Source organism: Urocitellus parryii, chromosome 2 (assembly GCF_045843805.1).
Source record: "Urocitellus parryii isolate mUroPar1 chromosome 2, mUroPar1.hap1, whole genome shotgun sequence".
Taxonomy (NCBI): Eukaryota; Metazoa; Chordata; class Mammalia; order Rodentia; family Sciuridae; genus Urocitellus; species Urocitellus parryii.
The window spans coordinates 109,327,129-109,354,500 of NC_135532.1; the positions used below are offsets into that span (position 1 = coordinate 109,327,129).

At 37.5% G+C, this 27,372-nt stretch overlaps 1 protein-coding gene across 1 annotated transcript; it reads right to left on the reverse strand.

Moving 5' to 3' along the window:
• On the reverse strand, positions 1-25,739 carry Plscr1 (phospholipid scramblase 1). Its single transcript, XM_026385021.2, has 9 exons — positions 25,539-25,739; positions 20,097-20,122; positions 17,543-17,623; positions 14,009-14,241; positions 12,654-12,696; positions 8,954-9,174; positions 8,679-8,840; positions 3,447-3,608; positions 1-391 (listed from the first exon to the last, which is right to left on the reverse strand). Exons 2-9 carry the CDS (start codon positions 20,107-20,109, stop codon positions 359-361), a joined length of 948 nt encoding a protein of 315 aa, XP_026240806.1. The 5' UTR covers positions 20,110-20,122; positions 25,539-25,739; the 3' UTR covers positions 1-358.
• Positions 25,740-27,372: the final 1,633 nt, after the last annotated feature.

Below are 27,372 nucleotides of genomic sequence, written 5' to 3' on the forward strand. Positions count from 1 at the left end.
TTTTGTTACAAAACAAAAAGCAAATGAGAGATTATAACTCAAAGCAGTTTTCAATATGAAGCTTCATTTCAAAATAAAAAATATGCTATGTTCTTTTTCTGAAATTCACAGTGAATATTAAAAAATATATAAAAATATACATATATAAGCCAATGATTCAGAAAACCCATTTCTTTAAGAAGCAAAACCATACAATGAACTTGTAGGCATCACAGTGTTATTCATACATATGTGAGCACTTTTAATAATGAAAAAAAAAAAAAAAAAAACACTGAGTTTTCCTTTTAGTAGCCTCAATCAATATGTAGTCCCCCAATTTTCTGAGGACACTTTCATTAGTACACCACACTTCTCATTTTCATTCCTGATTTCTTTCAAAAAACATGAAGTCCTGTAAAGGAGCAAAAATATGGAAATGAATTTTTAGCAATAAAGCTGAGATAAGTTTTCAGATGCACAAAGCTCAAGATCTGACCACACACATCTGTCAAACAAGAAAAACTGAGTGTCATAAGTGAATCAGGGAAAAGTCTGCAACTGTGTAAGGTCCACTTTCACCTTTCCACTCCCATAGCAATCAAACTACATTTATTTATTTGTTTGTTTGTTGCAGATAGACATAATATTTATTTATTTATTTATTCATTCATTTATTTTTTATGTGGTGCTGAGAATCAAACCCAGTGCCTCACACATGCTAGGCAAGCGCTCTACCACTGAGCTACAGCCTCAGAGTCTTGTTTATTAATACCTATATGGACTTAATCTGTTAATTCTCTAATTTCTTCTTCCGTCATCCCTTTTGAAATCTTTATCTTTTAATCTGTCTTCCTCAGATTTTCGTAGTCCTTCCCTAGCAATGTAACTTCTGTAGAGACATGCACCCTATCAGATTTGGGGGCACAATGAGAACCACCTTAGAATGTACTACAGATGGAAGTTGGTTTCCCAGGTTAATCAAACCTGTGTCCCCCAGCTTATTTCATTCCAAGAAACAAGGATTTCCAGCTAAACCCTTTCTTCTTCAACTTCAGTCACATTCTATGGATTTTATTTCTCAAGTACCTATTCTTTTCCTTTATCCTGGTAGAGGTGATTATTAACCATTCCTACAAATCATTGGCTTTTGGGCTGCGGTTGTGGCTCAGAGGTAGAGCACTCGCCTCGCACGTGCGAAACTCTGGGTTGTTCGATCCTCAGCACCACATACAAAAATAAACAATGAAATAAAGGTGTTGTGGACAACTACCACTAAAAAATAAATATTAAAAAAAAATCATTGGCTTTACAATATTGCAATTTTATCTCCTTTCAATCCCTTTTCCATATGGGCACCAGCATCTATCTTTCTAAAGGATGAATTTATAACTATTTTATTATGCCTCATTTTAAAACAACCATGAATTACATAATTTTCAATGAATCAATCTGTATCTTTGAAAAGTTGCCCAATCTTTAGAAGTTCTTTATAAAAAATTTTAAATGGACACATAAAAACTACATTTATGGGTTCCACTTTTCAAGAGAACTATACATGGGGTCATGTTAGGTTAGACATAGCTACTTCCTCAAACAATGAGCATTTTTTTTGTGTGTGGTGAAAACATTCTAAATCCATTTTTCTAGCTTTCTTGAAATATGCAGCATGTTATTGCTATGTATAGTCCTTAGTGATACACTACGACTTATTCATTTTTAACTATATCTTAAGTTTCTTTAGCAATAGACCACAGAAATTTCCTAATAATCCTCTACCATACCACTTCCAGCCCCATTTCCCATCAATTTAAACAGTCTCAGCTTTCTTTCTTGCCCTGAACACCATACCTTTCATACTCTCTGCTTTGGTTAAACAGTTTCCTTAAGGTTAAGGTTAAATGTACATTTTAGGGAGAAAGAACACTTACTAAAGAACACAACTTTTTTTTCACTTACTGAACATATAATTTCCACCTAAGCTTTATTATAGGAAGTAGTAAATACTTTAGAAATAATAGAAATAATAACAAAAAGCTCCAGCAACTGCTAATCCAGCTTCAACAATGATTAATATGACCAATTTTACTTCCATCAATTACTCTGTCCTCTAAATTCTTTTGTCCTCACACCTGTTATTTCAAACCAAATTCATGATATCAAACATTTCATGATGGAACACTTCATTATTCCTCTCTAAAATATATGAAATTTGTTTTTATATATTATCATCATCATATCTAAAACACCTTGATAATTCCTTCCTATCATTAAGTAGCCAGCCAATGTTCAAATTTTCCCGATGTCTTAACCAATGCCTTTTTGTATAGGTTTGTTTGGATTGATATCTAAACATGATCTATAAACTACACTAGGTTGGTGGCTCTTAAGCCATCTGCTTTATTTTATCTTTTTTACTTACTTCAGTGCCTATTTATCAAAGGAATTGAGGTCCTTTGTTTTGTTGTTGTTTGGTAACAGGAGTTGAACCCAAGGGCACTTAACTACCGAACCACATCCCCAGCCACTTCTGTATTTTATTTAGAGACAGTGTCTTGCTAAGTTGCTTAGGACCTGGATAAATTGCTGAGATTGGCAATCTTCCTGCCTCAGCCATCCAAGATGCTAGGATTATAGGTGTGCACCACCATGCCAGGCTTGGAAATGGGTCCCTTTTGCTGTACATTTTCTTACTTTTTCGGAAAGATTTCATCCCCAGGTCAATAAGATAAACATATAGTGTTTCAAACTTTGGCCACAAAGTAATCATCTCAGAGCTGTAAATAGATTAAAGAGATTTCAATTCAAACAGGTTTAGGAGGAATCTGAACATGGGGAGTTTGAAAGATACCTAGGTATTTCTAGTGTACAGCTGAGGTGAAGAATAATTCCTCTGTCTCCATAATCCTTAACTTGGGTCATTTTGAAATCATCTACACACATTTTTGATTCCGCATATTTGACTTGGTTGAATTGAGGTATGGCCTAGTACTTGGATTTCAAAAGGTTTAGAAGCACTGCTCTATTCCATGTATTTCTGATAAATTGGTAGTTGGATCCAGAAGCTGCATTGTAGTGTTTACTCTTGTTGCTGCTTATACTCCTATCTTATGATTTAATTTACAAATGACTCAAGATAAAGTGTCCCTGTTCAACATAGATTTTTTCCCCCTTTAAATGTTCACATCTTCCCCAAAGCACTAATTGTGTGTTTTGAAACAAAAAACTCCAAATCAAAGACCCTCAGCACGATACATAAAAGTCCTCTCTTGTCTTCTGAAAATTCATAGACCCTTCAGACAGAAACTAGTCCCCTGTGTATCCAAAGTGTCAGATTCAAATAGAATTTTGAACCTTGGGTGAAATGGGAATCTTTGTAGAAGGTCATTTTGGAATACATAGTTTACTGAACCTTTCAAAATGGTACTAGAGAGACCCTCTGTAACCAGGATCAGTAGGAACACACTCACGATGAGGAAGCAGGCTCCAAGCATCACAGCCTTCATTTTCACATCGAGGTCTAGAGGGAACTGAATCCCAAAATTATCAGCGTCAGTAAATGCCTCTCTCAAAAACCCAGTCCAGTGCTTGGAAATCTTGCCAACCAGAGATTCTTCATCAAGAGATTTAATCTGCATCGAAAAAAATAATAAAATAAAGACTTAGTGATTTTTAGAAAATTTACAGCAAAGCTATAAAATGACACAAGTCAGCAATCTGTATACGGGGTATAATTGGGAGTTCATAACCCACTTGAATCAAATTGTGAAATATGATGTATTAAGAACTATGTAATGTTTTGAACGACCAACAATAAAAAAAAAGATTTTAACATAAAAAAATAAAATAAAATGACACAAGTAATGTATTAAAATTCTGCCCATATATAACTATGAATGTGCAGCCCTCATTAGATACATGCAGGCTCCTGTGTCTATTTATGGATATGTGAAAAAAATGTTTTATTGCACAGAAAAAGAATTAATAAATGTAGTTTGCTGAAATATCTAACATTCCTATTTTGCATTAATACAGATCATAATAAGTTATTTGAGTTGATCCAAAACAAAATTTAAGCAGAAAGGTATTAAAAATGTGATAAAATTTCTATAAGCCATGAGGAAGATAATTTAAAAGAAAAAAAAACCCTCTTATTAGATTTCTGCTTTAATAAATATGACAGAGGACTCATTACGAGGCATGGTGAGTAGAGAAACAGGACATGCCTAGAAAAGGCTGGCTGTTCGAGTGAAGGAACTGACCAATGTGTAACTTTTTATGGGCTATCCCAGGGTGGGATAAAGGGACGACTTGGGGGATGTAAACAGTAACGTCTAAAGCATCTGCTTTTGCAGCTCCATCAGAGGAAAGCCCAGGACCATCACAGAATTGAGCAGACTGTGCCCCGATTAATGCCACTCAGGTAGACAGGTGGGGACTGAACACCACTGACACTTGTCTGGCCATGTACACCTAGGATTCTGTTAAACAAAGAGGAGGTGAGTCCTTCTCAAATGTGCACAAGGTACCACAAGTGCTAGCAACATACCCTGAGGTCCCTGTTGCAGGCTGGGACCTACTAAACAAATCTGGGGAGAATACAAAGTGTTGGCCCATTTCATTTGGGTGGAGGTAGATGGCATCTTAAAAAATCTGAAGTACACTTCTGATATGAAATTGCAATAGCCTGGATTATTGTTCCTTGAATATTCATTTCATTTCACTTCCTGTGTAGGCCCAGGATTCTTCCTGTGCATGACTGATCAGGAGTAGGTGGCCATGTGACTGCTTGACCAAGGCTTGTTTGCAGGTGACATGAAGAGTGTTCTTCAACATGGCTACCTGGTCTGACCTGGCTCTTGCTCTGCAGTGGAAACCTATTAGAAAACCTCATCCCAGTTGCTGCTGTGGTTACAGCCCTACAACACACATATATGAACAGAACCTAGACCAATTTGCAACTTAAGTCTGAATTGTCCATCTGAACCTAGCTATATCCATTGAAGTACACTTGATCTCCAGACATAGGCATAAGAAAAAATGCTTCTGGTTTTAAGCCACTGAATTTTAGTAGTTATGTGAGATGAGACAATGTCATGATAAACAAAGCCAATACAAATCCTGGCTTATATCTGTTAGTATTTTATTTGCAATACTGCCATTTAAGCATTTGAAAACTTTATTCTATCTTTCAATTTTGAAATATTTTTTAAAATGAAAAATGAAGATGATAACTTGGTAGTCATCATAATCTCAACGCTACATTCATAAAGATATTACTACTTACCATTTTTGATTACTATAGCAAAAATTACAAATTAAACAGAATTTATGTCAGAAGTAGAAAATGTCCATTTTTGTTTGGCATGAATTGAAAATGTGAATAATGATCTCTAGCTAAAGAGTTTTCAGGACTTGGAGGATGGGGAGATAGCTCAGTTGGTAGAGTGCTTTCCTTGCATGCACAAGGCTCTGGGTTCAATCCCCAGCACCACCAAAAAAAAAAAAAAAAAAGAGTTTTCAGGACAAGAAAATTTTGTAGCAAATTTTTAGTAACATATAATAAAATTTTAACCTCTGGAAATAAAAAATTAATGCTATGTTATTATAAAAATTTTAAATGCATAAATTGAATACAAATAATTGGTGAATAATACTATAAAAGGGAAACCTTAGACTCACCTCAAATATAAATTTAAAAAATCTGAATTGTAATATAGCACGTAGTATCTGAGTATGTATCAAGGGCATAAAAGGTAATAAATTATGACATATAACTAAAAATGGTTGCTGATAAGATTTTCAAATGAAGAATTTATATAACATTTGGGATATCCTTGATATGAAGACATAACAATTATTAAGCAATTTCACCCTCATAACAACAATATTATGAATTCAGACTTCAAACAAATAAGATTGGAGTGGGATGCATTTCATGTGGGCATATTTTTCCCCTAGCAAGAATCTTGGAAGGAGTCACACTCTCATCTAAATGGACAGATGGTCCACTGGGCTCTCCTACTCTTCCTTGGGATAACAGTCTCACAGACTCAACTACCATCTGCATGGTGAAAACTCCCAACTCTTTCCTCTACATAACCAAGATCCAACATGACCTAAATATAAAAGATTAGCTTCCAACAAATCAACAGTCTACCCCCAACTACATGATTTTTAACTTGGTCAATGGTATCATTATTCATTAGACTTCTCAAACATCTGACATCAGAAGGATAACATCAGAATCATCTCTAAATTTTCTTTCATCCTTCATGGACATCAAAGGCATGAAATTAGCCACCCTCAGTGCACCTGGGAAATGTATCTTTAGAATCAGTCTTTAAAGTGACTCTTACTCCTGCTATTGATCAAGCTATTCATAACCTCTTTCACTCAAAGGGGCTGGGTTTCGGCTCAGTGATAGAGCACTTGCCTAGCATGTGAGGCACTGATTCGATTCTCAGCATAAATAAATAAATTCTCATCTACATAAATAAAATAAAGGTCCATTGACAACTCAATAAAGGTCCATTGACGACTAAAAAATATATTAAAAAAAAAAGTTCCCATGACTATTGCTCATATGTATAATTCCTGGTTTAAAATATCAACCTTCACATTATAAACCCTCTAGACAATGAATCAAGTGAATGCTTCTCAATTCTGTCAGAGATGGTACCTAGATATTATCATTCTAGATGCACAGGGGAGAAGTTAATTCACTACAAATAATGGTTGCTTTAAGAAATCCCCAGAAAATGGATGCTGGATGCAGTCTCAATTCCTTAGCATTCAATATAAGAATTTAAAAATGCTTCTCCAGTATTTCTACTTATATCCCCAAATAAAATATATGCCAACTAAATTTGTGAATATCACTCATTAAGGAGCAATTATCGTTTTTTTCTCTGACTCTGTGATAGACATGTCATCTCCTGCATGCAGAATGATGACTGTCCATACACCATATGAAGTTTTTATACACACAAACACACACACGCACACACACACACTACACACTATACAAATTCCTTTACAACTTCCTTTTAAAAGTTTCTACATCACATGTATTTTCTTAAGAGTTCACCATCTGTGTTGTTAGACTGTGAAGTCTATGAGAGAACGGATTCACCACATATAACCAGATTCTAACAGAGGAATTGAAATCCATATGGATAGAGAAGGAAAACAGATAACAGAATAAAGCTGCTTGGTGGGAAACCTTAGGAAGATGTGGGGAGAATACCAGATTTCCCACATGACATTGTGAATAGCCCTATTCAGCTTTAGGATAATTTAGCCCATCCTCTGGAAAGGTAGGGTCCAGTTTATCATACTTTCTGATTTTCTAGAAGAAACAAGAAATCGAGGGTAAATTATAAAATGTCCCCATCTTTAAGCATTTTGCAACCAAAAGAATTGGATTAGAAGTTGAGGTCATCTATTGGAGAACTGTCGTAAGGAAATTCTCCCATGTAGTAAATACTTGAACATATTATAGTTCCAAAGCCCTAATTTGTACAGGGATAAATCAGAGATTCCAGAGCAGCACAATTTGGGCAGTATGTATTATACAGTAATCTCTCCTGATCTGTGAGTCTTGCATGCCAGGACCCCCAACGGAGCCCTGAAACCACAGAGAGTAATGTATGCTATGTGTACTATGTTTTTTCTTATAAAATGCCATACCTATGATAAACTTTAATTTGTAAATTGGGCACAGTTAAGAGATTATTTACAATTACTAATAATAAAATAGAAAAATATAGCTATATGGTATAATGAAAATTATGTGAATATGGTTTCCTTCTCACTCAAAATATCTTATTATCCTGTTCTGATCTGTCTTGTAGTGACACAAGATGAGACAATGTCTGTGTGACCAGATGAAGTTCCCTAAGTGACGGAGGCACCATGACATACAATTAGTGTACTATGCAAGGGTTACGTGAACTCAAACTGTGGGAGTAGCTGCCCTGGTAACCAACTAATGGGTCAGTTACTAGTGGCACTCTTATCCAGTGAGAGTGCCCTGGAAGAGGGTGTCTCACGTCCAGTTGGACCAGAGGATTGTGGCTTGAGATTTCATCGCACTACTCCAAATGGCACGCAAGTAAAAATTTAGCAACCACATATTTCTGGAAAGTTTAATTTAATATTGGCAGGCCACAATTCACTGTGGAAAACTGAAACTACAGAAATTGAAACTAGAAAAAAGGAATCATTGGTAGCAACTTTATTAAAACTATCTCTATGTAACTGTGCTCTGTCTTAAGAACTCAAAGACATTAACATGGCCTTGTCAACATGACCTAGAACATTCATGGCCTGTAACACAGACGAGGAGGGCTCTGGGGGGTCAGGCAATCAGACCTAGATGATAAGGCTTAGCATTCTGTTTAAAGCAGATAACATACGGTGTCACTATTCAGAAACTACCATGTTTAAGTGCTACACATTTTGCTTGTTTTTATTTGACTACACATCTCTGCTGCTGCTTCGTTTTTTGCCCTATTGAGTATGATCGATACTGACCTCTAGAGTAGTGACCATCACTCAGACTGAAGTTAGATACGTGAGCACATTACCTCTCTTTTGAGGTATCAGAGCACAATACTTATTCCATGTGTTTATGATAATAAAATTATCTTCTTATGTTAGGAAAGAGCAAGTCTTATAAACATTATGTCTGTTCTTACCTCAAAATCAACATCTGAACAACAACTGCACACAACACAGGGACCGGTAATTTTCAGTACATCCTCTCTCTTCTCGTTTTGAATTGTAAACTTGGGCAGACACGGGTGCCAGTTCTGAATAACGTAACCTATGGGTATCCCAGGAGGAGCTTGTACTTCTATCTACAAAAGCAAAATATATAAAATGTGATAACCATCTTAACGTCCAGGTTGAATGAAAGGGTGAAAATGCTTGCTGAACTCTTCACAGACTGCCCTGGCTATGGCACACGGACCTCCTGAAGGCAGCAGGGACAACAGCAGCTGCTACATGCCAGTGGTCTGTGCAGGGTTATGACTTCTCGGCCCAAATTATCAAGAACCTTCAAGGTAAAAGGTCTAGCGGATCCAAAGCAATTTCGGGTACAGCAGTCATTTTCTTCCACTGCGAAGTACACCCTCTGTCCCAGACTGTTCTTGATTTCATACTTGTTATTAGTTTCAAAGCCTGTTAAGACTAAACACACAAAGGAGGAAATCATAATCATCATTGTGTTAAGAATGTGGACTCTACCTAAGATGTTATCATATCCAGCTAGAGCAATTTGGGAAGATATTCCAGGTAGTTCAGGAAAGAGGGAAAAGATGTTTAGCAGTGAACCAGACCAATAAAAGAAAACAAGGCAAAAGGAGGAGGAGGGAAGTATCTTAAATAAGAAAAACTGAATCTTTAGGAGAGATGGGGTAATGGAAATAAGTGGTGTTAGCAAATGCCATACGTTCTGTCCTAATGGGAGGCTCTGCTGCTCAGGGTGGATGCAGTGCTGGAGGTGGGCACAGGGGTGCTCAGTACTCAAGTATTATGGAGGGGTTATAGGATGTTTGCTGTGTTTGTATTCTATGAACTACTTTATTAAATCAATTGGGTTAAGATTTTGTGTTATAAGCGATACTTAGGTCTTAGCTTTTACACTTTGAGCAAAAGGAACAAGAGGGGTGATCTTGATGCAATCATGTACAAAAGGACAAAGTGGGAATAGAGTGTGAATCAGAACATCACGCGGGGTCAGTGCACCTTGGTTAGCTCAGCAGTTGTTATTAAGCAGGTGAAGCTGGGTATTGGACAAGTGGGGAGAGGCCTGGTAACCAGGGCTCAAACTCATAGACTCTCTAGACCATGGGCATCCAAAGTGAGCTCTACACCTTTAGGGTGCTAAACTCTTCATGAGGGAAAACAGAGGGATGTATTACCTCACCAATGCCCCCTCATATTGATCCACACACTGGAAACCTCTGTTTTTACAGAGCAGAGAAGGAACAGCTAATGTTCCCTTATCCACAGCCCTAGAATAGTTGGGTCACAGTATGTCAGAAGACTGACCAAAACAAAAAGTGATTAAAAGAAATACATGGAGACCCAAATAACTCTCTCAGGTCTGCGTGGAAGGACTTCATGAGGATAGAGAGACATCAGTCAAAAGTTCTATCAACACGGGGCTGGGGATGTGGCTCAAGCGGTAGTGCGCCAGCCTGGCATGCATGCGGCCCCGGGGTCGATCCTCAGCACCACATAAAACAAAGATGTTGTATCCACCAATAACTGATATTAAAAAATTCTCTCTCTCTCTCTTTAAAAAAAAAAAAAGATTGGGGCTGGGGATGTGGCTCCAGCGGTAGCTCACTCGCCTGGCATGCATCTGGGGCTGGGTTCGATCCTCAGCACCACATACAAATAAAGATGTTGTGTCTGCCAAAAACTAAAAATAAATATTAAAAATTCTCTCTCTCTCTCTAAAAAAAATAAAAATAAATAAAAATACAAATAAATAAGTAAATAAATAAATAAAGTTCTATCAATACGAACTTCTTCAAGTGTCTTTGGTGGGATTCAGAGTCCCGCCCATCTGCAATAGCCAAATATTTAGAGAGGAAAAAAGTTAAAGTGGCTTTGAGAGGACATTTATTTTTCACTAATTGCTTCATTAATACCTTAATCTCAGAAATCTTCAACTTCTTTATTTGTTGAATAGCATGAGTTTATATAATCTATGATTTTCCTTAAAAGATGAAAATAAAATAATTTCATGTTTTTGTGTTTTCTTTCTGATAAGTTTTGAATTGAGGAAAAATGTGAGTGCCTAATTTGCTGACAGAAACTGAGAAATCATGTTATTCACATAACTCATAATATGAAAAAATATTGACTTTACACATTGGGCAAAAAAAAAAAAAGAGAGAGAGAAAGAGAAAATTAAGGACTACCTTTTTAAAAACTTTTTTTGGAGGGACTGGGGATTGAATCCAGTGGTGCTTATCTACTAGCCAGCTCTTTTTATTTTTATTTTTTGAGATCGTCTTGCTAAGTTCCTTTGTCCTTGCTAGTGCTGACACTGGCCTAAATTGAAGAATTAAATACTAGTAAATTTAAAAATTACATTTCAAGATGAAATATTTTAAATGCTTATAAATCTAAAAAGAGATAAGTTTATATGCTATGGAATATATGGTGTCTGCCTATGAGGATTTTATAACTTAAATGACATATACCACAGAATAAAATATTTTCAAAATTTAAAACAATAAAGGACTCCCTTTTAGGGGCCTGGCATGGTGGCACATGCCTGTAATCCCAGTGGCTCAGGAGGTTGAGGCAGGAGGATTGTAAGTTCCAAGCCAGCCTCAGCAAAACTGAGGTACTAAGCAACTCAGTGAGATCTTCTCTCTAAATAAAATACAAAATAGGCCTAGGATGTGGCTTTGTGGCTAAGTGCCACTGAGTTCAATCCCTGGTGCAAAAGGGAAAAAAAGAACTTTCTTTTAGAGTAATGTTAAAAGAAACCAATCAAAATGATGAATAATACAAACATCTAATAATTACATTATTAATATCTTAAATGTCATAGGTGACAATTGTGTAATTTCATAAAATCCATTACCCTGCTTACACAGTTTATGTTCACCCTTGGAAAGGAACTTTGCAAAAGATGGGGTTTAACAGATGTATTCTACAAACAAGTCGAGTTTCTATTATTCCCTGGTATTTGGAATAATGGTTCCTATATCTCCCTGAGTGTCATTCCCTAGTAGCTTCCCTGAAGGATCTAGTGACTTCCCAGGTTTATTCCTGCATCTGGAAGCCCTGGACTTTTGGAAGCACCTGGAGGCCCACTCTGGAGCAGCAATAGTCTTGCAGAAGAGGCCTCCAGAGCAGCAGTGCCCCAGTGGCCCTAAACCCCAGGAGATAACACGCAGGTCATGGAATGCACATTCCACAGGGTTCATCTGATTTCCCAAGAGAAACCGTGGGCATGAATGACAATTTTCTAAAACATCCCCATCTTGCTGAGTGTGGTGGCACATACTTGTAATCTCAACAATTTGGGAGACTGAGGCAGGAGGATCTCAAATTTGAGACCAGCTTCAGCCACTTAGTGAGAATCTCAGCAATTTGGTGAGACCCTGTTTCAAAATAAAGAAGAAAAAAATCCGTAGCAGGAAGAATGGAGATATAGTTCAGAGGTAAAATGCACCTGGCTTTAATATCCAGTAGCAAAATCATCCGCCTCTGAATCCAGAGATCACTTGCTTTGGAGATGTACTAAGGCAGCTGAATGTGACTCTGTCGCCTTCTCAAGGTGATCTCAAGTTGGGAGAAAAGTGCTCAAGTGGTAAAAGTCCAGCAAAATGCTAAAAAACTTTTAGTGATTTGAAAAGAGAGAGGAGTAAAAGTAAGTCTCGATAGTTTCCTTGTAATATTCGTATCTAATATCTATATCATAAGGATATATACCCACTATACTCATATTTACCATTTGACTAATTTTCAGAAATGAATTGCTGATAATGTACATGATGAATTATGATAAAATTTCAAACAGACATTTAAAAATAACCTGTTTAACTGTTTCACATGATTGAGAGTACTACCTTTGCAGTGTCTGATAATGCTTTTATCTGCATAAATCTAGAAATATGATGGATACAATGAATACACACCTTCTAGAAGCTCAATTTGCTGATGAACCAGAATCTGATCTATCTGTTATAGGGAAAAAAAAAATTCACATAGTCAATTGTCAAAATTTAATGTTATCAATGTTTAATAGTTTATATTACTGGTTAGTACAAAACTAAAGTTCACATTTTTTATTGGCGAAATATTTGTTGAAAATTTTCACCATTAATCTGGGAAACTTTAGACCAAATAAAACTATCTTACACTGAAATTAAAAACAACAACAACAGCAAAAATACATATAGTTTTTTGAGGAAGAACTCAAGAGAGGTATGGATAATTTTTTAATCATTTAAAAGGGTTCTTTATCTGTCAAGTTTCAAAAACTGTAAGTGTAATATCATCAGTTGTAGTCACTAATAATTTCATCTATGTATTTTATGATATCCTGATTTTTAAAATATGTGTTTCAGAATTTTTTGAAAAAATATGACAATGACCAAAAAATTCCTATGGTATGTGCTGCTTGAAAACATTATGAAAAATTAAATTATTACAGTGTGAGCCTGAGGGACCCCTGACTTACTGAGCAGTGGCTAGACATGGTAAGAATACTGGTTCTCAAGTGTACAGACACTGAACACTCAGCCCTTCATGTTCCTATTTCACCCAGCTGATGTCTCACATTAAACTATGTTCAACTTCATATTGCTGAAATTCAAATCATGTAGGACAGTAAAATCCTGGCCTTTTTTTCTCTTCCTTATTGGTGGCATTTATAAAACTGGACCTCCCAAAGAACAAAAGCAGCATCATAAATATGTAGTTTTATTGGATATAAAAAGATGAGTCATACACAAAATTTTAACTCTTTGTTTGGTGCCATTTATTGAAACTTGGCAATAAACTTTATTTTAAGTTTTTCTTTTCTTTTAATTCCAAAGAAACTATGTAGTGTTGAAAGAAAAGCACTGTGTTCAGTACCAAAGTCCAGGTTAAACAGCCAATTTCATTGCTATGGGGGTTTGACCCTGGGCAATGTGTGTGACTCTCCTCTCTTGAAAAAAAAATGCTGTTAATTATATAATGTTATAGATTCTCTATAAAGAGTAAGACAACACATGTATTATGCTTAGGATGAATACTAGAAAATAGTGCTTAAAAATATTTGCTATTGGCTTATATCACAGGTTTAATTCAAGGTCACAAAAAACACAATTATCCAGACCTTTGTGCTTTGATTATAAAGTGAACTTCAATGAGAGGAATCAGTCATCTGTCAGCAGAAAATGTTCTACCATTTTCAAATTTGGTGAAATATTCATTTGTTACCCTAGTTATGTAAGTTGGGAGCACAGGTTTGTCTTTCACGAGTATTTTATGTATCTGAAATTACCTGAGTTAAATATTCCAATCCAGGTGGGCAATCTAGTGGAGGGGGTGGTGCAGGCATCCATGGTGTCCCTACAGGTCCACCTGGTTGGTTTTGGACAGGGAAGCCGACTGGGCCAGCACCTGTATAGTCGGGTGGTGGGATTGGGTAGCCAGCCTGGGGACCTAGATAGGCACCCTGGGATGGTCCTGGGTAGCCAGGCTGCATTCCTGGGTAGCCACTGTGTCCCGGAGGTCCTGAAACAAGAGTCATTGAAATAATAGGTATCTGCACAGAAAACTGGAACCATCAACCCACTTACAATTACCCCAGCTATCTATGATCTGACCTCTAAATTCAGAAATCTAGTATCAATGAGGTTTAAATTTTTCTTTTAATCTTTCAGGTTTTTCAATGCAATATCTGTAGTTTCAGATCTACTCTCTTTTGAGGGTGGTGGGTTGAGATAAGAGCTGGCCAGCTGCCCTGCTTTCAGCATTCAAGACTTAGATGGAAAGAAAAAAAAAATAATAAAAACTTGAACACGTGAGAAAGTGAAAGAAAATAAACTATGACCAAGAGCCAACGACATAAACATCCTGGCAGGCCTTCAAGGACAGGAGAAAAGGCATTGTAGAAGATCTAATCTAAAGTCCTGGGCATTTCAAGCACCAAAGCACCTAAAGAACAAAGCAACTCTGGAATTCTAACAAAGGATAGCTCCAGTGACTATAAACCTGGAGTGTATTTTTTTTTCTCTCTCTCTCTTTCCCTGAGGGATGTTTGGGAAGATTTGGAGATATATATATATATATATATATATATCTCCAAATCTTCCCAAATATATATATATATATATATTTCTTTTTTTTTTTTTTTTTTTTTTTTTGTCACAAGCATGATACTGGTGACCGGTGGGTAGAAGGCAGGGCTGCTGCTCAATATCCTAAAGTACCCAGAACAGTCTCCTGGAAACCAAGAACTTCCCAGCCCCAAATATTTCCATGCCACTGTTGAGAAATCCAGGTATAGAAGTAAAGGTATGCATCCTTCTAGCATATTCCAGATACATATCTGGATTAACAGTGTGCTTGGAGTTTTAGTCCACACTGTCTTCATCAATAAAGTCTCTATTCATTTAAAAAAAAAATCAATAAACCCCATTATGATATTTAGTTTAGAAATTTAAATTTCACAATATAACAACCAACATGCTCTCTGGAAATAAGGAAGGCAAACATTGTGAGAGGCAAAATTCTTTGGAGTAGTTAATAAACAGTGGAAAAAGACATTTAGTAGGCATATACTCTATATTCTCTGAATGTGCGATTACCATGAAGCTTTATAAGCTTATTTACAGAGCAGGGATTTCAACGATTACGATATACTTTCTAAAGACTATGTTCCACTATGTTTTATCATTAAAAGTCATATAAAATTGAATACTCAGAACAGGCCATTTATTCTGACAAAATTCACATACCAAAACATTAAGGCTAATGGGCTGGGGGCACAGATCAGTGGTAGAGCACTTGTCTAGCAGGCATGAGGCCCTGGGTTCAGTTCTAACACCAGAAAAATAAATGAATAAATAAAATTACTGAATCAACTTAAAAATGGAAGCTAACAACCGACTGAACCTCATAATAGTGTTTTAAAATTAAGATTTTATAAACTATTCCTTCTACAGTGAAGAGATACTCAAAGGTAATAAATTTGTCACAAACTCTGTTATAGAATTGAGCTACTCATGGGGGAACCATCTCTTTTGGGGGTCAACTGCTGGGAGATAAAAAACAAAGATTTCCTATTGGTGTCATGGAGAAAATATGGGGGAGATGGCAGCAGAGGAAGCTACTTTAGATAGATCTAATTTATTTTGGAATCTAAAGATAACAAGGGAAAAGTTTTATATTAAGATCTGGTAAGAAATCACCCAAGAGGAAGGAAAAGCAAAGATAAACCCAAACTTGGGGAATGAATGTGTCATGCTTGTGAACAGAAGGCCCTAAGAGAGGATGAACAGCAGTGGCCCTCAGTAGAACAATAGGAAACAGTTCATCTGCAGACAAGGTGGGGAGGCATGGTCAGGAGCTGCTATTTTCTTCCCCCTGTGATCAGCAGGCATTGGAGGATTCTGAGGAGAAAAGTGAGTTCCATGATGTCATTTGTATCTTACAACATTTTTCAAAAGTGTTGAGCCCTAGGATTCACAATGGGAAACACAGAGGCAATCCTTGTCCCCCTTGCCTAATGGGAGATAAAATTTTTTATGTACCCTATTCTAGAGTGCTCTATCTAGTACCAGTAGGACTTTCTAGCTGGAATTGGAAACAAATGCTTTGCAGTAAGGGGCCAGGGTTTTATGACTCTATATGCAGAAGGTAGTTATTGAGATGGGAAATGGAAGGTATAGGTGGAGTCTCCCTGAGTGATCCCCTCTCAGCTAAGATCTGAAAGATTCACAGCAGTTGAATAGGTCAAAGGCACAGAACATTCCAGAGAATAGTCCCTGCATAGTAACACACACAGGCCTTTAAAAATCTGAAAGATGTCCAGTCTAGCTGACCAGTAAGAGAGCCTGCTTCAAGAAGCATTCAAAGTGAAAGAGGGTAAAGGCTCCTATGACCCACTCTGGGCACTTATCCTAAGAGTAATGAGGATTCAGTGAAGGAGAGCTGAACACACATCTGTGATAGGAAGAGATTAATGTTTTTAAAGATCACAAGCCTCAGGGCAAAGTCCTCAGGAGAGAAGTCAACAGGGATGTGGAGGTTGGAGCTAAGTGGATATATTATTGACACGATTATAATCTGCTGGTTGATTATTCCTCAAATCAAAGGATTAAGCATAGAGGATTTCCTAAAATATGGATAACTATCTCATTCATATAAATCCAAACTGATTTAACATAATATTAATGCACAAATGACCAACACTTGTCATTTATTATTTGCATTGTGCTCATAGTTTTCTTTGTATTTGCATTTAACCTCCAAAGCAACCTGAATTAGAGAAAACATTATCCCCAATTATAGATAATAAAAGTGAGGCTTTGAGGTATGGCAGCTTGTTCAGGACCATCACACAACTGTTAATCCAGAATGTAGAACTTGAAACCTGATATTGTCCAATATTGTCTGTGGCCTCAGATTTTCCATATGCATTAAGGGGGATAATCAATAGTACAGTGGTCCTTCATTCAGTATCCAGGGGGATTGGTCCTAGGATCCCCCTGGGAAATCAAAGCCACAGATGCTCAAGTCTTTTATATATAAAATGGTACAGTATTTGCACATGACCTATGAAAATCCTTGCATAGATTTAAGTCATATCTAGACTATTTATAATGCCTCACATAATATAAATCCTACATAAGTAGTTGTTATACTATATTGTAACGATGAGGAAGAAGTCAGTAAAAAAGCAATTACTTTAGTGCAATTTCAAGAAAAAAGAACAACTAAAATAAAGAAACTTTCCCCCTCCCTCTTCTTCTGTCCCTAGGGAATATCAATTGTTTAATGTTACTCTTTCTTTTTTAATCAAATATTTTACCTTGGAATGCTGTTGGTGGATATGGAGAGGAATATCCAGCATCAAAATTCGTTCCTGGTTGGGGAGCATCAATTGGCATGTCTGCAATTCAAACAGAGGTAAATGTATGTTTGTTTAAATAAAATATATATTAGAAAGCAAAAGTCATTGTGCTTAGATAATATTCACTTATGTGGTTTTAAGCTATATTGAAACAAAGTAAATTCATTTACCCTAAGTTGTGTCTGTTATGAGAGCTATTTTTTTTCAAATATGTTAACGTGTTCAGTTCTAGGTTTTGATTTTGTGACAAAAAGATAGTTAAAACTCATTCTGACCTACAAAATCCATGTTAATAATAATATACTAATATTAAACTGTTATCTGCCAATTATCTGCTTGAATAGTTCAACTTCCTAGTTCTTCATATTCTTTTCTCCTCAGTGATTCATTTATCTACCCAACCCATCAATAAATATTTACTGAGTACCTCCTGTGTCACCCATGGGTTGGGCTTTAGGGCTGCAGTGGCCCTCCCTTCACAGAAATGATGGTCTAGTGGACACTAAACTTATATTATTCTCACCTCTACTTCCTTATGGGTTACTGACTAGAAATTCAGAATTGTTTGTTTTGGGATCATGAAGACATGACACAGACATAGAAGAAAATATTAATTGGACTTTGAATCTCATATTTTCTGTATGTGTCTGTATTATGAACTTCCAAAGGCCACTCAACTCCTGTAATTTTACTGGCTTATCAGGAAGCAGACTGCACCTCCCTCCCTTTCAATCAGTGTGGCAACACCTTCAGCAGAATGTAGTCACCAAAACTGTGCAAATTCAAGCAATGAAAAAATCCCCTACTTGAATTAGGATTTTCCTTGGACAGACACCACAATGTCTCAAATTACCACAGTTCTCTGATATAGCACAGGTCATTTCATCCCAACCATCCTCTTCTGTTTCTTAGCTAGAAAAGCAGCCCAGCTCCCTAGTTCTCCAGCTTTTAGGATCCTGCCTGCAGCCCCACTTCCAATGTGAGTTAGAAAACAATAGGATCAGACTAACAAGCCCGATTGTTTGAATTATGTACCACACACACATCCTCAAGAAGAGACAGACTCAGAAAACTGGAGCTCATTATCTCTGGGTTTGGGTACCAGTGCAATGATCCTAATTCAGGATTACCAGGAGGAATTCACACACATACACACACACACACACACACACACATAAGTGAATGGGCAGATGTTCATGTAGATCAAAAAGAATACAAAGAGAATAGGAATTAAGGTCTATTTCTGTAATTCTAAAATGCAACATAGAACTATTACATTGTCTTAAAGATATTATATTTTTATGTCTCCATATGTGTATTCGTATATGTGCATATTTACTCATGTACATATACATATTTTATTTTTATGCTCATGTGAATGTGTGTGTGTGTGTGTGTGTATATATATATATATATGAAACTGAAAAGATAAAAGGTGGGAATGACCATGGACAAATTAAATTAACTTTTCTGAATTGAAGTATCTCAGAGCTTCTAGTACATGAAGCATTACATCTATATAAATTTACTTTTGTGGGGTGGGGGGTGGGCACTGGGGATTGAATCCAGGGATTCTTTACCACTGAACTATACCCCAATCTTTTTTGGGAGGGACAGGGGGGGTGACAGGGTCTTGCTAAGTGGCTAAGGCTGCCCTCAAACTTGTAATCTTCTCAAAATAAACCTACTTTTTAAAAGTTTAAGTTTTACAAATAAAATTAAGTCAATATAGCAGTCATTAAGATCACAGCTGGGCACAGTGGAGCCTGTCATCCCAGCGGCTCAGGAGACCGAGGAGCAAGATGGTCACCAGTTCAAGGCCAGCTTCAGCAAAATCGAGGTGCTAAGCAAAGTGGTCAGACCCTGTCTCTAAATAAAATAGAAAATAAGGCTCAGTGGTCAAATGCCCCTGAGTTCAATCCTGATACCAAAAAAAAAAAAAAAGATTATCTAAGACATTGATATATATATATTTAGCTATCTCCATAAAAATAAAAGGGAGAACACACATCATTTCAGAAAAACAGGATTTGGTTTCTGGTATTTTTCCTAACATGTAGATAACATTAAGATTGATATTTATTTAAGCCTATACACATGTGTATATTCTGAAAAATGTATGAGTATATATATCTGAGATTTTCATTACCATCACCTGACATAGTGAATTTATTATGTTAATAAGTATGACTTGAATAAACCTTCCATGTATAAAATGCAGAGAATAGAAAAATTGTTCTTGATGAAATACAGCATACTTATCTATTTACCAACAAGTCCAATATGTTGCTCTCACTAAGACTTTCCTATTAATAATGAAAAAAGATTGTTGGTGGTGAATATTGTGTACACCTTTATAGTAGAAACAATGAGCTAGACATTGGATTCTGGAGCAAAAACAACACAAAGCAAACTAAATAAATTCAAGAATGGAATAGAACATTGTAACAAATAGCAGGTAAATAGATTGAACATTATAGGAAAGAAAAGTAAATACTTATGAATTACTTACTGTGTTTCTCCATGATTTAAATAGTTCTGAAAAAAAAAAAAGATCTGATATTAGTGCACTGTCTATGAGTTTATAGGTCAAATATGAGGGTGGAAAGACAGTTCACTAGAACTAGAGAGTCACACTCAAGGGACAGTCCTCTTCATTAGCTGACTCTAGCCTCATCCAGGCGTTGGGAGTTTCTGGGCTTGATCTGATTCCCTAGGCTGGGTTTACATATAGGACTTTGGAGGTTATCAGTCAGTCTATGACGTAGGAGTCAGCAAAAGAGCCACCAATAGTGGGTGGGCCTGGGAAGAGGAAGGGCAGCTTGTCTGAGCATGTGGGTTGGAGATAAAACTGTTGCATAACTGAATTTTTGCCCCATGTTTTCACTGTAATCAGCACACATAAAATGGGGTTGGAATTTACAGTAGATAGGGAGGAGACTGAATAGAGGTGGAAAAGCCTGAGATAGGATCAAAGTACTGCAGGACGGAAGAACTGAGTAGAAAGATCCATCAGAGAAAGAACTGCAAACAGAGACTGAATTCATATATGCAAAATCTCAAGATGAATTTGGTCGACACCATATTGGTGTTGATACATTAAAAGGAATACCTATTTGCATAAAATAGACTAAGTATCTTCACAGATACATACAAATTAAATGACTGATAAATTCTAGTACAGAAATAGGCAGTATCCCTTAGTTACTATGCTGAACTACATATCTCAAAAGTTTTTATCTGTCACCTGCATCTTTTAAGACATCAATCTTCAATAGGCTTAATTAAATGGCTTTTAATTAATTTTAACAGTAATTTTCTTGTATTTTCTTTTTCTGTGGTGCTGGGGATTGAACCAGGGCCTTATGCATGTGAGGCAAGCACTCTACCAACTAAGCTATATCCCCAGCCCTTTAACAGTAATTTTAAGGGACCTTTTAAGGAACCTCTTTTTTTTTTTTTTTCCAGTCTTTTTCAACTTGCCTACCAATATCAGAAAGGCACCAAACAGTATATTGGACAAATCCTAAATAACATCCAAAAAGGAAAAACACAGGCAAAATTTTATTCTTTATATTTTGTGAACTGAATTTAAAAAAACGAAAGATCCTTTAGCTTCTGGATTGCAAACCTATACATCAGAGATGGAAAATATTTTTGTTTGTGTTTAAAAAGCATTTCTTCTTAGAACTTAGTTGTTTTGGGCTAGGAAGTCCAGCAAGCCACAAATACTTGTAAACTAGAAAGATGAGAAATTTCATAAGCTAATTTTGTATATCATGTCAGGTGGATCTTAAGCATTAGTACTGGAAGGTTCCAGATCCCTTCCTAATGAGTACCAACTAAGAGAAAACACAGTATTTTCCTAGGGTTACAGATCATTCCCTCCTCATCCAGAAATCCTGGAAGGGAAACTAAACAGAGTACAAAACAGTACTCAATTGTTCCTACTTGCTCTTTCTCCTCCTAGTTGGTTGCATTATTTTGAGTCTTAAAATATAAGTGAGAATGAGTACCTATTGGCAAAAATGCTGTAGAATAAAATCTGGATCTTCATTGTACTATGTTGTGGGGTTTTTTTGTTTGTTTTTGTTTTTGTTTTTTTAATATATATATATATATATATACACCAGGAATTGAACCCAGGGGCTCTGAACTACTGAGCCACATCCCAGGCCTTTTGTATTTTATTTTGAAATAGAGACTTTCTAAGTTGCTTTTGGACTTTGCTAAATTGCTGAGGCTGGCTTTGAATTCATAATCCTCCTGCCTCAGCGTCTGGATCCCCTGGGATAACAGGTGTATGCTACAGAGCCCGGCTTTACTATAGGTTTTAAATGTAGCAATTACAAAATATCTGAAGCATTAAAACTGGTATGTCATAAGCAATGTCCAAATGTTAATTGGTTCTTTTATCTTTACAGGTGCCAATTAATTTTAACAGTAGTTTCCTATTATAATAAAGTGCTATTTACTTGATAAATATAGTCATCTACCATGTGGGTGCCTTCTCTTCCTGACCTCTTATTGGCTGTTAGGAGCATCTTTCCGTTTTCTCAACTTTAATGGATCTATTTCAAGACATATCATTCATTTTGGAAATAATTAGGTGTGCCCTGGTTGAATTAGTAAATTTAACCTAATAGCTTTTAAATAATGGTTCCTGCTAATCATATATAAATATAAATAAATATATATTTTTTTCCAGGAAGAGGAAATCATATTTATGATGCACCCAGAGTAAAAAGTCTATAATAAACTCATAAAATATATTGTATGATTGGAATCATAATTACACCTGAACAAACAGAACTCCAAAATAGAATCTGATGGTTGCATACTTCTTCATACATTGAATGAGAACTTTGGTGGTAATTTTAGCATCATATGCTACAGAAATATATATACATATAAAGTTGTTCTGTCAAATATCATAAGTCCCTATTGCTGCTCTGGGCTATTTGATCATTGTAAAATACTCCCACTAGGGAGAGGGAGAAAAGGGATGGAGATTTTCAGCTGTGACTTCATAACTCATACTACAGTGACAACCTCTGACCCAACACTTAGGATCCTAAAATTTCTATTGCTTTCAAAAAGTATTTTTAGAAGATCATAAAATTACTATGTCTATACAATGTACATAAAATAGATTTAGTTTATTTACCTGGATTTACTTGTTAATTATCTAACCACAAATTTCCCCCACCTCCATCTCCTGCAAACCAAAAACACAATATAAACAAGTTCAATCCCAAGACGGTGATGCATGATCTGAAGAGGAAAAGGAGGGTCACTGGAGTAGGCCAGGAGAAGAAGGCAAAATTTCTTGAGGATAGTAAAAAATTAAGTGATTTTAACGTCCTTCTCATTATGTTTGTGGGTAAACTGTGCGTTTAAAAATGTTTCATGAACAGCTAATGAGAAAAATATTGCATCTGTTTAATTGTGGTTATGTTAATAGATAAGCAGAGCAAAACAAGGGCATTTACAGGAATGACAGGGGGAAGGAAAGGGGAGAAGGAAGTAATTTGATACAACAGGACATAGACTTGCAAAATAGGTGTCTGATGCAGGATGGAGGCAGATTTTAAGTGCAGAGTAGCTTGTAACAGGAAGTCTTCCGTAAAATCCACTTCTGTAGTTTGGGCTCAAGAAAACAAAACAAATGTGCTTAGAACCATTTTGGAAAGAAAGGATAGTGGAATTAAATAGACATTATTATTGCTGTGTGTATATACATGACTGCATGACCAATGTGATTCTGCAACTTGTACACTCAGAAAAATGAGAAATTATATCCCATCTGATTCAAATGTATGATATGTCAAGGTCATTGTACTGTCATGTGTAACTAATTAAAACAAATAAAATAATTTTAAAAAAAGACACAAACCTTAAAAAAAAAGAACCATTTTGGGATAGAATCTTATAGTATTTTACTGTAACCCTTGAATAAGAATTTAGATCATACATCTACTCAGACAAACTTAGTAGTGTCCAGGGTTTTACAAAACTAACAATAAACCAAAGAGGTGGAAGAAACAAAAACTCATCTTCCAAGTCAGCTCCCAATTTTCAATGACATTTGTTAGAGTCCGCCTTTAATGTAATGCCTTTCATATGTAAGACAAAAAAGCCTGGTTGCTCTTGTGGCCATGTACATTTTTTTTTACTAGGCCAGGTAAGGATTTTCTAAGCATTTATCAAACAAAATTTGGAAAGCAAACATTTGTTAGTATTTATTAACGGGGGAATTGGGCACTATGCAATACTGTGTTATAGTGTGTGAGTGTGCGTGTGTGTGAACACATACATTCATGGTACACACATCCTCCTGTATGCTTACATAAACATTTCCCATCTCAGTATTCACCAAGTGGAAAATGTGATTCTCGAGAGTACTAATTTTAGATATAGAACAAGCAAGTCTCTATCCAGGCATTTGAGTACTATACAAAGACACTTGGGGATTTAAACAATTAAGATAATTAAATTACTACAGGTACTATGAGTGAAGATAATGATGTCATAGGATTTAGATGATAGCTGTGGTGGTATTGTCAGGAAAGCTAAAAAATGTCTATAAGCATCCAGGTCATGAAGTATATGTGTGGGGTATATGCCAGGGACACTGAATGGGGGCGGGGGAAGGGGGACACCACACCTCAGAAGTGTAGACTCCCAGAAGTGTCTTGACTCACCCAGGAATGAGAGGTCGGTGAGGTGGCAGAGCAGGGAAGGAGAAGCTCCTTACAGGTGAGGATGGAGGGTGCACAGGGACCGTGTTCACCTACTGTAATGTCCCTCCGCCTGTATGCTAAGCCCCTTTACAGATCTTGGTCTATCATCCACCTTGTTTACACGCTGCTTTTCTATCCAAATGTAGAAACTCATTTTTTTTTTTTTATTTCCGTGTGTGCTCATTGTTCAAAGCCCTACTTAAGAGAAAGTTCTGCTGTAAGGCAGGATCAGGAAGGGGAAGGAGCCCTGATCTGCCTAAGACCTCTCACCAAGCTGCAGCTCTCTAACATGTCTCCAGTTGCCAAACTTGAAGAAGTGACTCTGGTTTCCGGAACTGGGAAGTGGTCCTGCCCAGCTGTCCAGGAATCCAAGGCATCAATAAAACACCCCCCCCCGGGGGTGGGGGTGGTCAGCAAGGAGCAGCAGGCACTTTGCCAAATACTTGAAATAATGGAAGCGAGCTTTGCCTGGGGACCTTCTGCAGTGCCAGGTGGGACTCTCACACCTTATATTAATGCCCGTAATGCTCTTTCTTAACTTGGTGGTTCTTGTAATAGTTACACAATTTCAGAGATTTCAGAGATGAGGCAGCTAAAGGAACATGAATGAAGACACTGGCCCAGAGCCCATGGACGTGAGGCAGGATGGACGCGGGCATCTGAAGGGCTCACCCACCATGCCGCCTACCCCTCTGTCTTTCCTATTCCTCTGGTATTCCGGATTGCCAAACATAGTTTGAGCTGCAGCCATAATCCTATTAATGTTTGCTGTTCAATGGCAGCTAGCAGTTTTACTAATCCTGCCTTCTAATGCCCCACGAAGTTGGCCGAAGCTCTGCGCTCACCTTCAGGCCATGATTGAGGACTGCTCTCTGAATTGTGAAGTGGTGCCACTAACTGCAAGTAGAGCCCTTGGGGATCCTCCACACCCCCAACAGGACACACCTTTGTCATTATAAAGGTTCTGGGATGGGCCAAGAATACCACCGGCACAGCTTGGGTCCTTGCTGAATCTCTGCTCCATTCCCGAGCTCATTCCAGGTCCCTCAGAATTATCCCCCCCCCCCAACTTCCACCCACAGAGCAAACAGGACACAAAGACCCTAGTGCCTCTCCGCACCCGCAGCTCGCTTAACCTAGGTCCCTCCCAGAAACGTGCGCAGGTCCCGCGCCCCCGCGGCGGAGAGGCGGCGGAGAAAGCCCTCGCTCACCTGTGGCTCAGGCTGGTGGGAATCCGGGCGCCAGGTGGAGGCTGCGTTCCTCTCGACTCTTTTGCTGGTGGCACAGGTGTTACACAACCTCCCCTGAAGCTAGCGAGGAAACGCCTTGGAGTGAAAGCTAGCAAGGAAACTTTGGCGCGGACACCAGGGGCTCTGGGTTTCGTTTCCTGGATCCTGCGTATTCAAGAAGAATTTTCCTCCCCTGCCCTGCGCAGATGCGCCGGGTCCCCCCCGGCGCGGTCCGGAGTCGGCCAAGCTGGAGGCGGAGCCGCTGCCTGAAGCCCGCAGAACGGCTGCCCCGCTGCTTTCTAGCTCTAAGAGAGGCCCCAAGACTTGTCCCGGGGTTAAGGCAGAGATGAACTAGCGCCTACACCACCTTGAACTGGAAAGTCACTGGGTGGGAGTGGCCTCTTCGGGGAAACTTCCTTTCCTGTGGCTTTGACCTCCATCCCTCGGATTCCTGTGGTTTAAGAGTTAGTTTTTCTTGATGCCTATTCATTTTACAGAATTGCGGGTTTCTTTGTGGCAGGGTCGTACATAGTTTAAAAAAAAAAAAAAAAAGCAATTTCCCTCCCCAATACTTCCCTTCCTTTGATCTCCTCTCCTCCCAACCCTGCTGCCCTTCCTCCACCCTGATGGGCTCCCTTCTACTTCCATGGAGTTTCTTTTTTGTCCTGTTTTCCCCGCCCCACTTTCTAGCATCCACCTGCGAGAAATCATACCAAGACAGCAAGGAAAAAAAAGGGGGGGGAGGTGGGAGGGAGAGGAACATGAAAAGAAACACAATCTTCAATTTGTCGCAGCAGATTGTTTTCCTCGATGATTCCTTTTGTTTCTTGTTGTCTTGCCCCCTCCCCCACCCCATGAAATGATTTTTGTTGTTGTTGTTTTTTAAAAAACGTAGTTTAGAAATCAAGTGGAACAGATTTTTAAAGAATGTTTAATTTTCCAGCCCACGCACAGGCATTCATAAAACAAATACTTATTGAATTTGTTTCAACATTTATATTGACAAAACAGGATATCTTCCAAATGAGACTTCCACAGCAACCCAAGCTGAAAAGAAATGAAACCTTACTCTCCGCTCTTCCTATTTTTTCCCTCATTGTCTTGCTCACCATGGTTAACAAACATTTGAAGGTTTACTGAAAGAGGTGGCAGGAAAGAGGGGGAGGTGGAGAGAAAAATTGCGAAAATTAGATGGAAAAAAAAAGAAAGGAAAATTAAATCACAGAGCAGGTGATTTGATTTTCCTCTTTCTTTTTTCCATCTAACTTTCCATCTAATTTGATGGTGAGTGTCCTCAACTCACCATCGCTGTGAGCTTTGCAAGTAACCTGACAATCTCTGTTTTTTAATCTGTAAATGAGGATGGTAATAGTATCTTCTTCATAGTGTTTAATGATGCTTGAGGAAGTTAAAACACACACTGAGTTTAGAAAGGTCTCCTGTCCACAGTAAACTTTTGCTTCAGGTTTAGCTTCCTGTTTTCTGACTGGCTGCTGCAGAAAAAGGCTAGAGAAGATATGGAAATTTGGTTAGCTCTCATTTTTAATTTTTCATCTCTTCTTCTAGGATGAATATTATATTTTCTAATCCAAACAATTCTGTGTTCATTTCTACACCCAAGACACTTGCCACCTCTTGCTTAGGCTGCTGCTGCATTGTCTCCGTGGAGGTAGCAACAGGGTAAGTGAACAGGCTTCTGAGCAGAGACTTTCACGCAGTCAATAGTTTAATTTTGATTTTCAACTTTATGCTCTCCTTCATTTCATACAACTAAGTCCTCAGTCTTTCTGGGGTTCTGTGGAGGTAAATTGAATTT

Coding starts and splice junctions, on each gene's coding strand:
- Plscr1 (XM_026385021.2), bottom strand. Junction 12,697..14,008: donor GATTGGAATATTTAACTCAG/GTAATTTCAGAT, acceptor TCCCTATAACAG/ATAGATCAGATTCTGGTTCA. Junction 392..3,446: donor TTGGAGCCTGCTTCCTCATC/GTGAGTGTGTTC, acceptor GCTCCTTTACAG/GACTTCATGTTTTTTGAAAG.